Here is an 18,009-nt window from a genome sequence, read left to right on the forward strand (position 1 = left end):
CACTTGATGGACAGACAGGGAGAAATGGTCACTCTCTATTACACATGAAAGAAGCAAGTTGTGCCACACTGTCTATTATAATTCCACCTTGTTAAAAAAACTAACCATTTGGGTTACTCATTTATTCAACACATCGATACTGAATGCATATACAGGTAAGAGAAAAGCGCCTCCTTTCTCTGCACACGCAATAGTTCTGACACCAAATGAGTGGGACTTTCTGGACCAAGCAATTCTTGGTGGGCAAGGACTGGTGTCCTACAGTTTAACTCAATTCTGATACTCACTGCCTGGAGTTAACACCAAACCCACGGGTTCAGGGCTCAGTCCCACAAGACCGGCCCCCACTTCGGGCGCTAACCACGAGTCCCAGGTTGTCACCGGGACTGCAGACCAACTGGCTATACATCGGGAGCTCCCATGACCCCTTCATCAAGTTTGATCGTTTGCTTGAACAGCTCATAGAACTCAGAGAAACAGTTACCTATGTTGACCAGTTTATTGTCAAGGATACGACACTGGAACAGCCAAATGGAAGAGCCGCGCAGGGCCAGGTACGCGGGAAGGGGGCGGAACTTGCATGCCCCCTCTGGGTGCGCCACCCTCCTGGCACCTAGACGTGCTCCCCAACATGGAAGCTCTCAGAGCCACAACATTTAGGGGTTTTCTGGAGCTCCCGTTCAGTAGGCAAGTGTGGTTGAAATGGGGCTTCTTACAAATGACAAAAGATGTTCCTTTCACTTTTATTACTTAGGAAATTACAACAGTTTTAGGTGCTCTGGCCAGGAGCCGGGGAGGAAGACCCAAATATGTATTCCTTAGGATATCTCAGTATCACAAGAGGTATTCAATTCCTTAAGCACAGAGTTACAAAGCACCTACTGTGTGCCAGGCCTGGGACTAGTTGGTAAGCCGCCACCACAAAAGCAGCGATACCACCAGCAGAGAGGCAGGGTGGTGTCGTGGTTAGGAATGTGTCTTCTGGACAACACATCTGATCCCGGGCTCTGACTCCCTTGCTGGGTGTCCTTGGACATGTCATTTGCCCTCTTCATGCTGCAGTTTCCTCATCTATAAAAGAGGGGTAGCCATAGCGCCTAAACCTCAGGCCTGTTTGAGGATTAAATGAGATCAGGTATGCTCCCGTTCTTAGCCCGGGGCCTGGCACAAAGCATTTGCTCACCTGGCTCACCTTGGCTCATCTCATCCCTGTATGAGATAGGCACCATTGTCACCCCTTCTGCATGACAGGAGAGGAAACCAGGACTCACCCACGTGAAGCTACTGGCCCCTTTCGCATACTGAAGAAAGGGCAGGGCTGGTATCCAAACCCAGGTGGTCAATCCTACAGCACCCCTTGGACCATTTCAGCTTGCAGAGGGAGCATGTTTTGTGTTCCTAAATGAAAAAGAGATACATCCTGTTGTGATGAAGTTTGTGATGAAGATGTTGCTGTGAAGGCATCCGAAAAATGAAATTAGCATTTAGGTCAGTAGATTTACCAGATTACCCTCTGCAGTGTGGGCGGGCCTTACCTAATCAGTTGAAGGACTTCAAAGGAAAAACAAAAAGAAAGTGAGGTCCCCACAGAAGAGGGAATTCTGTTTCCAGACTGTCTGGGGACTTAAGCCGGCAACATCAAGTCTCCCCTGGGCCTTCAGCCTGTTCCTCTACCCTGAAGATTTTGGACTTAACAGGCTCCACAATCACACGAGCAAATTTCTTAAGACAAATCTCTCTCTATATATACACACTTATTGGTTCTCTTTCCCTGAAGAACCTTGACAAACACATATCCCGTCCCAGGAGCCTATGGTGTGTGGCTCTGGAGAATGAAAGAGACAAAGTCTTCATCTCAAAGGACTCCCGAGAGATACTTTTCTCTTTTATAATCTAAGACCAATGACCCAAACTTTGTAAATCCTAGAATGAGACCCAGATATACTTTTTCTTTTTTTAATTTTTATTATATTTTAATGCTTATTTATTTTTGAGAGAGAGACACAGAACCACAAGTGGGGGAGGGGCAGAGAGAGAGGGAGACACAGAATCTGAAACAGGCTCCAGGCTCCGAGCTGCCAGCACAGAGCCCGACAAGGGGCTTGAACTCACAAACCATGAGATCATGACCTGAGCCGAACTCGGGCGCTTAACCGACTGAGCCACCCAGGGCATCCCCAAATAGACTTCTTATATACAGTGCAATCAAATAAAAAGTTTAAATTCTTACTTGGCTAAGGGAAGGGGAGATGCTTGCTGAAAGCCCTGGAGAGAGGCCCTGGTAGGGACAGCTAGATTCCCTGACCCTGGCTTGCCACCTTCTAGATCCACTGGGGCCCTGAGCCCTCCCCACCACCCCCGGCTGGTACGGAAGGCTGTGAGCGGCTCTAGTCCCTAGCACTCCTACCAAAGAGCTCCTAAGGGAGCGTTGACTAACCACAGCATACCTGCCCCAGTCAATCTGCAGCAGATATGGAGGGAAGCACGGGGAGTTTTCTGGTCACGTGACAATAGTGCTCTGAGGAGCACTGGGCCAGCCCAGGTGAATGTCTTACCACGTGTTGTGGGTCGAATTGTGTCCCTGCAAATCCTCATGTTAAAGTCCGAATCCCCTGGTACCTCAGAACGTGAACGTTTCTGGAAACAGGGTCATTGCAGATGTCATTAGTTAAGAGGAAGTCGTATTGAGCACAGCGGGGACCTAATCTGACCAGTGTCCTTAGGAAAGGGGGAAATCTGGACACAAGGTGCGTCCGCAGGGAGAAGGCCGTGTGAACTTGAAAACAGGTATCTGAGTGATGCCTTCTACCGGCCAGGGAACCCAAGATTGCCAGAAAACCAGCAGAAGCCCGGAGAGAAGCTTGGCAGATTCTCCCTCACATCCCTCAGAAGGAACCAGCCCTGCTGGTTGATCTTGGACCCCTAGTCTTCTACATTCAGCCTATTGCAAGACAGTAACTTTCTACCGTTTAAGCCACTTGGTTTGTGGTACCTTATTAGGGCAGCCCTGGTGAGGTAGACAACCCTACCACTTGTGGCTGTTCGCTACTCTCTTCTTCAAGTTTACTTATTTTAGGAGGGGGGTGGGCGGGGAGGGACAGAGAGAGGATCCCAAGCAGGCTCCCCAGTGCCAGCGTGGAGCCCGATGCGGGGCTCAAACTCACGAGCCGTGAGATCACGACCTGAGCTGAAATCAAGAGCTGAACACGTAACCGACTGCGCCCCACGTTGGCTACTGTCTTCTTAAATGGCCCTCAAGTAGCCATCACTTTGGCTCCTGATGACTCAAAGAGGATGGCGATGCCCAGCTGGCTCCTGGGGGGCCCTGTTTGTACAGCTCTGGTATCAGATTCTTTAGGCGCTTGCTGAAATGCAGATTTCCGGGCCCTGCTCCAGACCCACTGAGTTAGAATCCGAGGGCTAGGGCTAGAATCTGGGTTCTCAAAGATCTCTCCGGCTGATCCTTTTGCCAATGGACTTCTTTTTTTTTTTTTTTAAAACAGTTGTTTGCAGAAAAATTGAGATGACATACAGAGAATTCCCATATACTCAACACGGACTCTGCCATATTATTGTACTATTTAACACTTTACGTTAGTATATTTGTTACAATTAACGAACCAATACTGAGACATTACTATATAGTAGCTAGTGTCCAGAAATTACTTAGATTTCCTTTATTTTTACCTGAAGTCCTCTTTTTCTGTTCCAGGATCTCTATGGGAGACAGACATCTGGTTGTCATGTCTCCTTAGGTTCTTCTTGGCTATGGTGGTTTCTCAGACTTCACTACTTTTGATGACCTTGGTAAGTTTTTTTTTTTTTTAATGTTTACTTACTTTTGAGAGAGCATATGTGGGGGAAGGGCAGAGAGAGTGGCGGGGGACAGAGGATCCGAAGCAGGCTCTGTGCCGTCAGCATGGAGCCCCGTGCGGGGCTTGAACTCACGAGCCATGAGATCACGACCCGAGCCGAAGGTGGTGGCCCAACCGAGCCACCCAGGTGCCCTGATGACCTTGATGATTTTGAGGAGTCCTGGTCAGGTATTTCGTAGGATGCCTCACTGCCAGAATCTGTCCCATGTCCTCAGAAGACTGGAGCCATGGGTTATTGGGAGGAAGACCACAGAGGTGAAGGGGCATTTTCATCACCTCACATCAAGAGGACATACAGGCAACGGCAACAACTTTATCACTGTTGCTGTTGACCTTGATCACCTGCCCAAGGTGGTTGTCCAGCTCCCAGCTGATTATCGCCTCAGATAAACAAGAGGTGATGGAGAGAAGGCCCCTGACTCTGTGACAGCTCTCTTAGGTCACCGTTCCGAAGAAAGCAGCCACGGCAGGCGGATGGCTGGATGGCTCGCACACACAGCGCTGGTCTTACCCACGGCGAGCACCTCACCATGACTTCATGTGTAACAACCCCACAAGACAGGCAGAACCATTATTCTCATGTTACGGGTCAAGGAGCTGCTCTTTGAGGCCCCACAGCCAGCAGCCCGCAGAGCCTGACCTGCCTGGCACCATGCCGAGGCTTGCGCTGCCCCCGTGGGAAGGTGAGGACGCCAAGGTGGCTGGGGTCTCCTCTCCCAGGGTGACAGCAGGGACAGGAGACATGCAGTGTTTCCCTTTGGGGCCCAGACTGGAACCTTAGCCAGAGGCCAGCTTGCTCCTTCTACCCCAAATGTGAGTGGGAAGTATCTATATGGATAGAGGTTAAAAGAGAGCCAGACCAAAAAACAAAACAAAACAAAAACAAAACAAAAACCCTGTTCACAAGGGATCAAGGTGTCCAAAGCCTAGAGAAAAACCAAATTGGCAGGAAAAAAAGGCTACAAAAATCAGTTTTTGGTAATTTTCCTGACAGTATTAGAATAGAGCCTTTTTTAGATTTAACTTTTTTTAAGTTTATTTATCGGGGTGCCTGGGGTGGCTCAGTGGGTTAGGTATCTGCCTCTTCATCTCAGCTCAGATCATGATCTCACAGTTTGTAAGATCGAGTCCCACGTCAGGCTCTGTGCTCAAAGTGCGGAGCCTGCTTGGGATTCTCACTCCCTCTCTCTCTCTCCCTCAAAATAAACTTTTTTGAGGGAGAGAGCATGGGAGCGTGCACAAGCATGCACACCCAAGTGTGTGGTGGGGGGAGGGGCAGAGAGAGGAGAGAGAGAATCCCAAGCAGCTCTGCACTGTCAGCACAAGCCCGACGCGGGGTTGGAACTCACAAACCGTGAGATCATGACCTGAGCAGAGATCAGGAGTTGGAAGAGCCACCCAGGCACCCTAATTTTATTTTTTTAAACTTATCTCTATACCGTGGGACTGGAACTCACAACCCTGAGATCAAGAGTTGCATGTTCTGGGACCCTGGGTGGCTCAGTCAGTTAAGCGTCCGCCTTTGGCCTAGGTCATGATCTCGCTGGTCCCGAGTTCTAGCCCTGCATCAGGCTCTGTGCTAACAGCTCAGAGCCTGGAGTCTGTTTCAGATTCTGTGTCTCCCTCTCTCTCTCTGCTCCTCCCCCACTCACACTCTGTCTCTCTCTCTCTCTCAAAAATAAACATTAAAAAAAATAATAAAAAAATTTAAAAAGTTGCCTGTTCTACTGACTGAGCCAGCCAGTCGCCCTTTGAATAGAGAACCTTTTGACCCTATACACACCTTGTCTATTTATACAGTCCCTTGCTGATGGAGGATAGTGACATTTCCTATTTGCTACTATTACAATGCAGCTATGACCATCTATGTACCTACAATTTTCTGCAATCAGAGTAAGAAGACAGATTCCTGAAACTGTAACCACTGAGTCTCAGGGCAGGAGTGTTCTTAGTGTTGACACATACTACCAAGTATTCCTAAAAGGTTACACAGTTGTGCATTCCTACCAATAGCACAGATTGCCCATTTTCTCACATCACCAATACTGGATATTCTCTTTTTATTGTTTTGAAAGGCAAGGAGAAGGCATATCATTTTCATCTGTAAATCTTTCATTATTAGAGAGATTGAGCATCATTTATGGTTTACTGGCCACTTGTATTTCTTTCCATATATACATATATATGTGTATATATATATGTAGAAAATATATGTATATAGAACATATATATATTATATATATACATACACATACACACACACACACACACACACATACAATTCATGCCATTGGCCCAATTTTCTTGTCTCTTTCTTTTTTATAAGAACTCTTTATACATTATGGCTATTCGTTCTTAAACATATTGCAAGTATTTTTATCAGTCTGTCATTTGTTTACCACCTTTTCCTTCACAAAGAAGTTCTTCCTTTTCAACTGTTTCAAGTCTGTGGATCTTTTTTCTTACAGCTTCGGAGTTTTATGTCACATGTAGAAAAGCTTCCCCCTACTCTTGCTTTCTGCACAGTTATCAGTGGCAGCTCAGGAACAACTCTTGTCTTTTCCATCCAGTGCCCCACCAGTGGCCTGGCCCTTCAATGCCCAGCACCATTCTCCAGCCTTGAGGCAGAGCTCAGCCCCCTGGAGTCCCAGGACCAGCTAGGGTTGGGGCGCTGCCGGGGTGCCCAGGCCTGGCCTCAAGCTCTTCTCCAGTTCCACTGCCACCCGGGGAGCTGTGGCCTGGATGGCATTCTGGATGCTGTGTATGTCCCACTGGGTCCTCAGGAGAGCGTCGTCCAGGGTGAAGAAGCCGTCACGGGTACGCCGCACTTGGGAGCAGACAGCAGTGGTCTTCAGCTCCAGGCCGATCTCGTGCACCAACTTTCGCAGTTGCTTCTGTGTCTCGTGCATGCACTGTACCTCTGCCGGGGGTACATAACAACAGATCCCACGGATGGGAGCACAGCCTCTGGTGTCTGCTGATCTAGATCCACACCCTGTGATACCTCCTGGCTGGGTGATAACCCTAGCAAAGTATCTTAGTTCTCCAGGGCTCTGCCATTCCAAGTGTAGCCCAAGGGCCAGCCCTGAAAGCTTGTTAGACCTGCAGAATCTTAGGCCCCACCCAAACCTGCAGAGTCAGAAGTTGCCTTTAAAGAAGACACGCACCCCCCCCCCCCACCAGAGCGCTCTCTCTCTCTCTCTCTCTCTCAATGAATAAATAAACTTCAAAATGGGACGGGGGGGGGGGGGTGGGTGGGCACCTGAGTGGTTCAGTCAATTAAGCTCCGGACTCTTGATTTCTCGATTTCGACTCAGGTCAGGTCATGATCTCACCAATGAGATGAAGCCCCACATCGGGCTCCGTGCTGAGTGGAGCGTGGAGCCTGCTTGAGATTCTCTCTCCCTGCTCTCTACCCCCTCCCCGGCTCATGCTCTCTCAAAATAAATCAATAAACTTAAAAAAAAAAAAAAGACCCCCCCAGGTGATTTGTGGGCAGGTTAATGTTCCAGAAATGCTGCTCTAAGACTCCGTATGTTCATCTATAAAATGGGTGGTCGTGAGGAGTCTGAGAGATAATCTCCATAAGGTGCTTAGTACTGGGAGAGCCCTGGTCGGTACTCAAGGCAAGGAGCCCTGGTTAGTAAGACAGAGAGAAGGAGGTGGGCAGGACTGGGGAGGTGAGGGTGCCGTCCGCCGTCCGCTGGCTTACTGAAACCTGAAACGCTGCGAAGATCCGGGAATGAGCTGCTGAGTATAACTTGCTCGCTAAAAGCTGGCTCTAAAGGGTGACTTGGCAGCGGATAGGACAGCATTCGATCCGTGTGCCGTGTGACTTGGCCAGGTCCAGCCCTGTGCGGAGAAGGACGCTGGTCCTGGCGCCTTAGCCAGCAGAGACTGGGGCTGCCACGTGCCAGCCTCTGTAAACCCACGAGCCCCATCTCACTGCTCCAACTTCCCGGGGGAGCCTACCTAAGAGGAACTCCGGAGGCGCAAAGTGGAGGCATCGAATGCCCGTTATCAGCATCGGGGACTTGTTCATGGGCCGGATCAAGCCTCTCACGGCCATGTCGTAGGCCTCCTGGGTCTGCAGGTCGAGGTTGGAGTACCTGGGGATGAGAAGGGGACTGGCGTGGAGTGGGGAGCTGGGCAGACTGTTTGCCCCCCGGCCCTGCCCCCTCTCACGAAAGAGCTTTTCTGAAGCTCTTCATTCTCTTCCCATCTTCCCTGCCCTTCCAGTCACCTTTTTGTCTGTCCCCTCCAATCTTTAGATACAGGCTCTGCCCTCCTCTGCACACACCCCCCAGCTTCCAGTCATGCACATGCTGCCTGCTCCCACCCCCGGGCTCTGCATCATATCATGTGGGTTCCTGGCTTCCTTCTCCACTAAATCATATATTCCCACTGAGGCCAGCCGGGGTCTCTTGTTCCCCCTTGGTCTCCCCAGGGGCTGGCCTGGCACAAAGAAACACTTCTGCGTGCTGTGGAAGGAAGGGCTGCTTCAAGTCTGCTTTCGGGCTCCAAAGAGATGCATGGAATCTGCCCCAGGGTGGGCGGAGACTACAGGGAGCCCAGTGGGCATTTCTTGCTCTTCCAGCACCTCCTCAAGGGCCCCTTTCAGGAAAGTGTGGGTTGGGCTCCACTTACATCACCAGGGCCTTCTGATAGGAACCTTGGATCAGGGCCAGGATCCGGTCCAGTTTCTCTCTGGTCACGTGGTCTGGAAAAGCGAGGGGGGATGGTCAGCACACAGGTGCCTGCTGAGGACAGGTGAACTCCCTCCCCCCAAACCAGCCCTGTCCTTGGAACCTGGAGGGTGTCCCAGAGCACCCTCTGTCCCAGAGTTCCCATCTAGAGGATTGAGAGTCCTTTGAGAATCTTGTGAAAGCCCAGAACCCTCTTCTTACAAAGTTATATCTGAACTCAGCATTGTGAGGACATTTTCAAGGGGCTCATACACTCCAAGTTTCTTCTGGGCGCGCCTGGGTGGCTCAGCCAGTTAAGCGTCCGACTTCAGTTCAGGTCATGATTTCATGGTTCACAAGTTCGAGCCCGCACTGGGCTCTATGCTCACAGCTCAGAGCCTGGAGCCTGATTCGGATTCTGTGTCTCCCTCTCTCTCTGTCCCTCCCTTGCTCGTGCTCTGTCTCTCTCTCTCTCTCTCTCTCTCTCTCTCTCTCTCTCTCAAAAATAAATAAACATTTAAAAAAAAGTTTCTTCTGGAAATGAGATTTATCCAATATTCTAAGCCAGGTCCCCTGAACCCCAATCTAGGGTTGCTTGTGCCAGGGACCCTGGGAGGGAGAGCACCATCTGTCTCAACGCAGAAACAGATGGCAAGAAGAGGGAGGGGCTCTGCCTGCTGGACCCACTGAGTGACAAGGGCAGGCAGCTGCCAAGCCTGGGGACGCTCATGAACTGCTAGAAGGCTGATCCTGGGACCCAGCTGGGCAGGTGCCAACTTCTGACTCCAAAGGCCAGAGCTCTGGGCACAGGTGTGGTAACCAAAGGCTTTCCAGCTTGGAAGGGACTAAGCCTTTTATTCCTTCTGTCTGGCTTTATTCACCCTGTTGCCTTACCTGAAATGCACCCACCACTGCTTCCTTCCCCCTCATTTATAGCCTAGTTCAAATGTAGCCTCCTCCACGAAGACTTCCTGGAACCTGTCACTTTTTTTTTTTTTTTTTGAAGGAGAGACAGAGCATGAGTGGGGGAGGAGCAGAGAGAGAGAGAGAGACATAGAATTGGAAGCAGGCTCCAGGCTCTAAGCTGTCAGCACAAAGCCCGATGCGGGGCTTGAACTCACGAACTGTGAGATCATGACCTGAGCCGAAGTAGGACATTTAACCGACTGAGCCACCCAGGCGCCCCTGGAGCCTGTCATTTCTTTCTCCTGGCTCCTGCCACTCTGCACCTGGGTCTCTTTCCCAGCATTAATTTGCTCTGTTTTTAACTTTTTTTTTTTTTTTTCATTTTGAGAGAGAGAGCACAAGTGGGTGGAGGAAGAGGGAAAGGGAGAGGGAGAGAGAGAGAGAGAGAGAGAGAATCTCTAGCAGGCAGGCTCCACACTCAGCACAGAGCCTGACACAGAGCTCAATCCCATGATGCTGGGATCATGACCTGAGCTGAAATCAAGAGTGGGGCGCTTTAAAAAAGAAAGAAAGAAAGAAAGAAAAGAAAAAAAGGGCGCCTGGGTGTGTCAGTCAGTTAAGCATCCAACTTCGGCTTAGGTCGTGATTTCACGGTTTGTGAGTTCAAGCCACACGTCGGGCTCTGTGCTGACAGCTGAGTCTGGAGCCCGCTTCAGATTCTGTGGTGTTTCCCTCCCTTTCTGCCCTTCCCCCACTCGTGCTCTGTCTTTGTCTCTCAAAAATGAATAAATGTTATAAAAAACTTTTAAATCTTCGTTAAGAAATTTACAATAAATTGGGAATGCAAGCTGGTGCAGCCACTCTGGAAAACAGTATGGAGGTTCCTTAAAAAACTAAAAACAGAACTACCCTACGACCCAGCAACTACACTACTAGGCATTTATCCACGGGATACAGGTGTGCTGTTTCGAAGGGACACATGCACCCCAACGCTTACAGCAGCACTATCAACAGCAGCCAAAGTATGGAAAGAGCCCAACGTCCATCGATGGATGAATGGATAAAGAAGATGTGGTCTATGTAGACAATGGAGTATTACTCGGCCATCAAAAAGAATGAAATCTTGCCATCTGCAACTGCGTGGATGGAACTGGAGAGTATTATGCTAAGTGAAGTCAGTCAGAGAAAGACAAACATCATATGACTTCACTCATACGAGGACTTTAACAGACAAAACAGATGAACATAAGGGAAGGGAAGCAAAAATGATATAAAAACAGGGAGGGGGACAAAGCAGAAGAGACTCATAAATATGGAGAACAAACTGACGGTGACGGGAGGGGTTGTGGGAGGGGGGATGGACTAAATGGGTAAGGGGCACCACAGAATCTATTCCTGAAATCATTGTTGCACTATATGCTAATCTGGATGTAAATTTAAAGAAAAAGAAGAAGACATTTACAATAATTTTTTAAGTTTATTTTTTGAGAGAGTGAGAGAGAGAGAGAGAGAGAGCACGTACACATGCACAAACATGCAGGGGTAGAGTCCCAAGCAGGCTCTGCACCATCAGTGCAGAACCCGACGCAAGGCTCAATCTCATGAACCACGACACGAGATCATGACCAAAGTTGGACGCTTAACCAACTGACCACCCAGGTGCCCTTCTTCTTTAAGAAATTTAGATTAGGGGGCACCTGGGTGGCTCAGGGCATGATCTCATGGTTCACAAGTTCAAGCCCCACATCAGGCTCTCTGTCAGCACAGAGCCTGCTTCGGATCCTCTGTCCTCTCCCCTCTTTCTGCCCCTCCCCCACTTATGCATACTCTCTCTCTCTCTCTCTCTCAAAAATAAATACACATCAAAAACGAAAAACAGAAATTTAGATTAGCATTAACAAACACCTCCCCTCTCCTCCAAATTCTGCCTTCCTCTCTCCCAGAAGTGTCAACTTGCTAGTTATCTTTAGATGTGTTTTGTATGCTGATACACCCACATGTACAGACATAATCGTGTTACTTTGCCACATGTTTCTAATCCTCTCCAGGTGACGTGGTGGTGTGTGTTTGCTCTCCCTGCCGGACTGTGAGTTCACTGAGACTGGGGACCCCATCTGACTCATCATACATCCTCTCCCCACCCCCAGTACCTAGCACGTGGCTGGTGCTCAAAAAACATCCATTAAATAAGAAATGAATTAGATCTACAGAAAATGTCAGAACACAGGGAGAGTAAGAAGCAAAGAATGAGCCATCCCATCCAGCCATCCATCAGCCCCCATCCAAGCAGCCAACCCTCCAACCATCCATCCATCCAACCAATAAGCACCTCCCACGTTCCAGGCTCTGTGCTGTGTAACCACAGGAGTGGAATGACACAGTCCCTGTTCTCACGGGTAACAGTGTAATGGGAAGGCAGATATTAAATAATCATGAATCATTAGTCGATTATTGTTCTGAGAGTCCACCTCATTCATCTGGGGGTTAGAGGAGCTTCCCTGGGGAGGTGACATTTATGCCAGGTGGGGAAGCAAAGGGGGAACACATGGCACTTGTTTATGGAAGACAGAATCATGTGCCCAAAGCCCTCTAACAGCCAGACTGAACTTAGTGTGTTGGGAGTCACCGAGGGAGGCTGAATGGCCTGCACGGGGAATGGGGGGCGCCGTAGGAACCAAGGGACAGCAAATGCAAAGGCAGCCACAGCTGCTCCTCCCTCTGCCCTGGGTTCCTGCGGGCTCTCACCATATGTTGACTTCTCCACCAGCCGTCCGTCTTCACAGAAGTCATCTGTGGCTTTGCCCAGGAGGCCACGCACCGTGTAATCCTGCAGGGACAGGGAGGGGAAGATATGGTCAGTGTCCCTGCTCTCCCTCAGCACTGAGGAAGGAAGTGAGCCAACAGCTCAAACCCCCAACCTGCTAGAGAGGCCACAGGTGGGGGGGGTCCTCAGGTCTCCCCTCAGGGAGCGCAGGCACTCAGAGACCCCCAGCCACCTCACTGCCCCTCTCGGGAAGGGCACCAGACTTTTCTATGACTGCAAAGGACAATGACGACCCTACTATGACCACCTCATGCCTGCATAACTCTCCTCTCCAGACAAACCTGACAACTTATCATGCTGGGCCCTTCCCAGTGCACCCTGCTGGCTTCTCCCCACCACTCCAAATACAATCTGTGCAGCTTCCTCTGTCACAGAGATGATGGCAACAGTGACAATAATTTATTGACTGTGCTAAGTGCCTGTGCTAAGTACATTGCATGCAGTTACTAATTTAAACTTCAGAGTGACCCTATAGAGGAGTCTCCCATTATAGACTTGAGGAAGGGGCGATACACAGATATTAAGCAGTCCACCCAGGGACCCAGAGCTGGCAGAGGAGTAGAAGCTGTTTTTTGTGTGTGTTTTGTTTTGTTAATGTTTTTATTTATTTTTGAGAGAGAGACAGAGACAGAGACAGAGACAGAGACAGAGTACAAGCTGGGGAGGGACACAGAGAGAGGGAGACACAGAATCTGAAACAGGCTCCAGGCTCTGAGCTATCAGCACAGAGCCCGATGCAGGGCTCGAACTCATGAACCGTGAGATCATGACCTGAGCTGAAGTCAGACGCTTAACTGACTGAGCCACCCAGGTACCCCTGTGTTTTGCTTTTTAATGTTTATTTATTTTTGAGATAGAGAGAGTGGGAGCAGGGGAAGGACACAGAGAGAGGGAGAGAGAGAATCCCAAACAGACTCTGGGCTGCAGCACAGAGACTGACACGGGGCTCCAACTCACAAACCATGAGATCATGACCTGAGCCGAAATCAAGAGTTGGACGCTTAACCAGACACCTTGAAGCTAGTTTTGAACTGAAGCCATTTGGCTCCAAAAACTGCTCTTAACCACTAAAAATGTAGGCTCTCTGACATGGCACCTCTGTCCCCATTCATGGTGCCAGACTCCATGGCCCCAGTCCAGACACAAACTCCTTGAGGTCTAGGCGGCGACATCCACTTCTCAGTCTTGAGGACGGAACGGAGTGGTGTCATGATTGGGCTCTGGTGTCAGACAGATCCAGGTTCAAATCCCAGCTCTGTTCCTTACAGGCTGCACGACCCTGGGCAAGTGACATCCCCTCTCAACGCCTCAGTTCTCTCATCTGTAAGGTGGGTTAACACTAGATCCCACTTTTTGGGGAAGTTGTGAGGCATCCACAAGGGAGTCCACAGGGGTCCACGTGCAGCGGTCAGCACAGAGCAGCCCGCACGCAGTAATGCCTATAGCCGTTGCTGTGTTATCCTTATCCCCCAGCACACGGCCATAAAACAATGCCTGCTGATGGCCGGGCCCTTTCCCCCACAGAATCCTCTCGGCTTCAGATTCCCACCAGTGACTCCCAGGGAAAGGACCAGGGGCTAAATGAGTTGTCCCCAGCACCCCCATACCTTGGTGAGGTGAGCATTGTACATGTCGGTGAGGAGGCTGCGTCCATGTCCCACGCCAAGCACTGAAAGACAGCAAGGCTGATCTCACACCTGGCTCCCCCTTCCCTGGGACCCCCAACCCTTACAGCCACCACCAGAATACTCCCACCTTCAATGCTACTAAAGCCAGCGGGGGGGGGGGGGGGGGGGCAAGGACAGCACAAGTAAGCTCTTCTGCGTAGATATGAAAATGCAGATTTCAGGGCCCACCCATACATACTGACTCTGACTGCTGGAGGGGAGGGGCCTAGGATCCTTAGTAAGCTCGCCAGGGGATTCTGATGTGCTCAAAAGCAAGAGACCACTGGCCCAGTCACACAGACCTGCACTCAAATGTGGGATGGCTCTAAGCATGTCCTTTAACCTACTTGGGCCTCAAGCTCCCCATCAGCAAACTGGGGATAAAAATGCCATCTGATCCCTGCGGGTGTTGTGAAGGTTGAGGCAATGCACAGGAAGAAATCAGCACAAAGGAAGGGCCCAATAAAGGGGCACTGTGACCACTCCCTGCCTTTTTCTGGCTGTTTCTCCCTCTGGCTGAAGGAGAGAATGACCCTCCATTCACTCCTGGAGAGGGAGCATGAGATCATGTCTGCCTGCCTGTGCCCCAGGAAGTTAGACAAGGGGACTGTGACTATCGTGCATGGAGGATGTGGCCACCGCCTGACCCCGGGGGCACAGATGGCTCATGACTCAGGGCTTTGTGTGTCCAGCTCCAGCGACATTCAGACCCTGGCCAATGGGGCCAGTCACGCGCTTGGCTACCCCCCACAAGTGATGACCATTTTCCCTCCCTGGACGAGGGGCATTCACTAGCCACGTGACCCAGACCAAGTCACCTAAGTTCCTGGAGCCTTCTTTTCTTCATAAAATCATAAAATATCTACCTAATAAGGTTGTAGTCAGGAATATATGTGCACAAAGGGCTTTGTACCACATGTCACATACAGGAATCACTTGATAAAGGTGGGCAATTGTGACATCCCCTCCCCCCCACCCCCCACTAGCCCTTCCAGCAGCTGATCAGACTTGGGGCAGAAATCAGGGGAGGAGGGCAATGGTGAGAAATGGCTGTCAGGCTGGAAGTAAGCCGGGTTCCTGGCAGCTCCCCAGTTCTCCCCCAGGCTCACCACATCACCTACCAAGCACCCCAGACGCCTGGGCATCCAGCCGGTGTCCCACGCCAACCTTCAAGCTGGTGAATGCTGGTCCACAGACTGGAAAGAAACAAACAAGGACCCTTTCCTCAATGAATCCAGCTTCCAGGATGACTTTGGCCTGCATGGTGACCTCATTCCTAGAATGTAGCTTCATGGAGCCCAAACCAGGATGGGGGTGGACTCTCGGGCTTCCCTACCATGGATTCTGGGGCCTAGAACCACTTCTTCAGTTCCCTGGGCCCAGAAAAAGGGCTTGTTACTCTGTCTCTCATCGCTCCCCCAGTAAGAGGCTTTGAGTGGACTGGGCATAACACTGGGACTCGAGTTTCCTACTCAGCTGCTGCAGAAGGAGACTCCTGGCCACCCCAGGGAGAAAATGGACATGGTAAGTTCCTGAAGGCAGGGCATGGATTCCTAATTCTACCCCCAGAGAACCTAGGTGCTCAGGAAATACCTAGTGAAAGAATGAACGACTCATCAAAAATACATACATTAAAATACGTGGTTTTTTGTATATCAATTCTATCTCAATAATGCTGTTAAAGAAAAAAAAAAAAAAAAGACCGTACACAGGAAATGAGTCAGAAGCATATACCCTTCTATAGATCAAGAGGTGTCTAAGGGAAGGATACAGGATGGTTAAGTGCCTACTGAATTCAGGCTATGTTACTTAATGTCAACACTGAGCCTCAGTTTCCTCATTTGATCTTTTTTTTTTTTTTTTTAATTTATTTTTGGGACAGAGAGAGGCAGAGCATGAACAGGGGAGGGGCAGAGAGAGAGGGAGACACAGAATCAGAAACAGGCTCCAGGCTCTGAGCAGTCAGCACAGAGCCCGACGCGGGGCTCGAACTCACGGACCGCGAGATCGTGACCTGGCTGAAGTCGGACGCTTAACCGACTGCGCCACCCAGGCGCCCCATCAGTTTCCTCATTTGAAAAATGAGAACAGGACCCACCTCATAGGATTGTGGTGAAGATTCTATGAGATGGTATTTGGTAAAAGCTTAACACAGTATCTAGTACAGAGAGGATCCTCAGTACATCATACTTGTTATTGTTACACTTTAGAGTCACTAAATATCACTGTCAAAGGGATTTTAATGGTTTCTGGACAAGCCCCTCAATCTTTCTAATCTCATCTAGTGACAGAGAGCTCATTATAAAACCAGTTCCATTCTTGGGCAGCTCCGTTGACTAAAAAAGTCACTCTTTCCCAAGAGTCCGAAACTCCCTCCTTAGGACTTCTACCTGAGAGTGTCAATTGCCATCTGGAGTCCCAGAATAATTAAAAGGGGTCAGCAAACTACAGTCTACAGGCTATATCCCCAAACTTGTTTTTTTTAATGGCCCATGAGTTAAATTTCTTTTTTCTTTTTTAAATGGTTCAAAAAAATCAAAAGAATAATATTTTGTGACATAGGAAAATTATATGAAACTCAAATGTCACTTTTCACAAATAAAGTTGCATTGGAACACAGCCAGGCTCATTGCTTTGCATACTGCCTACAGGTTCTTTTTTTTTTTTTTTAACGTTTTATTTTATTTTTTGAGAGAGAGAGAGAGAGACAGAGCACGAACAGGGGAGGGGCAGAGGGAGAGGGAGACAGAATCTAAAGCAGGCTCAAGGCTCTGAGCTGTTAGCACAGAGCCTGATGCAGGACTTGAACCCATGAACAGGAGATCATGACCTGAGCCGAAGTCTGACTGATGCTCAACGGACTGAGCCACCTGGGCGTCCCAACTACAGGTTCTTTTGCACTACAATGGCAGAGTTGAGCCTGCAAAGCTTAAAATATTTACTATCTGGCTCTTTTCAGGAAAACTGGCCAATCCCTGGTCAAATATGTCATCCCTGCTGTGGCCCTTCAAGGATCCGGGACAGGAATCTAAGCACTGACTGGGACACGGACTCTGGGCAGAGATTACCTGAGGAGTGACACCCAGGCCCTGGCCTGAAGGTGCCTTACCCAGAGGATGGTTGGTGAGAGAAGGCACACTGGTGGCTGTGAGGGTAAGCGCCTTCTCTTCGCTGCCTTCCATGGGGCCCAGCAGGAACCGAACACGCTGTTCAGGGGCAGGAGGCTTCCCAGCATTGACACCTGAGTACACAAAGGTAAAGGATATCTGGTCAGTTCTGTCTGAACACATGGGGAAGGTGGAACAGGGAAGAATGGAGATGTAGAAGAGAAAGCCCACGATGTAGCAAATAGCAGCAGTTAAGACACAGACTTGGGAAGGTGGGTGGGGAACGGGTGAAATAGGTACTGGGAAATAAAGAGTACACTTATCATGATGAGCACTGAGTAATGCATAAAATTGTTAAATCACTATATTGTCAAATCACTATATTGTACACCTGAAACCAATTTAATACTGTATGTTAACTATACTGGAATTATAATAAAAACAACTTAAAAATATAAACATAAGGAGAAAAGGCAAAAAAAGAGAAACAGACTTGGGTTCAAATTCTGATTCTACTACTCATGACAACGAACACTGAGTCTGTTTACCCATCTGAACGCGGGGGGAAAGCGAGGAGTAAGGGAGTGTACAAAACCAGCGATTTGGAAAGCGATCTGCCCGGGGAACTGGGTCACATGACTTTATTTTGCCTGAAGGATGAGAAGCGGAGATGGATTCCCGGGAGAACCGGAGCGGGGTTGTGGGTCCGGTTCGAGGCACTCACCCTTCAGAAGCTGCAGCTCCACGGTGTCCCGCAGGTGCTTCCATTTCAGCCCCGGGGGCTTGTAGACCGCGAAGAGCCCATGCAGCCGCGCCAGCGCCAGGCGGCGGGACCCCATTCCCCTTGGCCCACGGCGCGGGTTAGTGGACTAGCGGGACCCCAACGGAAGTGCCGTACTGTCCCGTTCCCAAATGTGTCCTGACCCTGGGCGCCGCCATGTTTCG

General features: G+C 49.7%; 1 protein-coding gene across 1 annotated transcript; it reads right to left on the reverse strand.

Moving 5' to 3' along the window:
* Window positions 1–6,125: 6,125 nt before the first annotated feature.
* On the reverse strand, window positions 6,126–18,002 carry TRUB2 (TruB pseudouridine synthase family member 2). The gene is given in 9 exon segments (XM_030293334.1): window positions 6,126–6,552; window positions 6,554–6,795; window positions 7,848–7,984; window positions 8,523–8,595; window positions 12,212–12,293; window positions 13,898–13,959; window positions 15,079–15,153; window positions 17,067–17,198; window positions 17,789–18,002. Coding segments are annotated over 9 exon segments (1,002 nt in total). The 5' UTR covers window positions 17,904–18,002; the 3' UTR covers window positions 6,126–6,468.
* Window positions 18,003–18,009: the final 7 nt, after the last annotated feature.

The sequence above is a fragment of the Lynx canadensis genome, chromosome D4 (genome assembly GCF_007474595.2).
Source record: "Lynx canadensis isolate LIC74 chromosome D4, mLynCan4.pri.v2, whole genome shotgun sequence".
NCBI lineage: Eukaryota > Metazoa > Chordata > Mammalia > Carnivora > Felidae > Lynx > Lynx canadensis.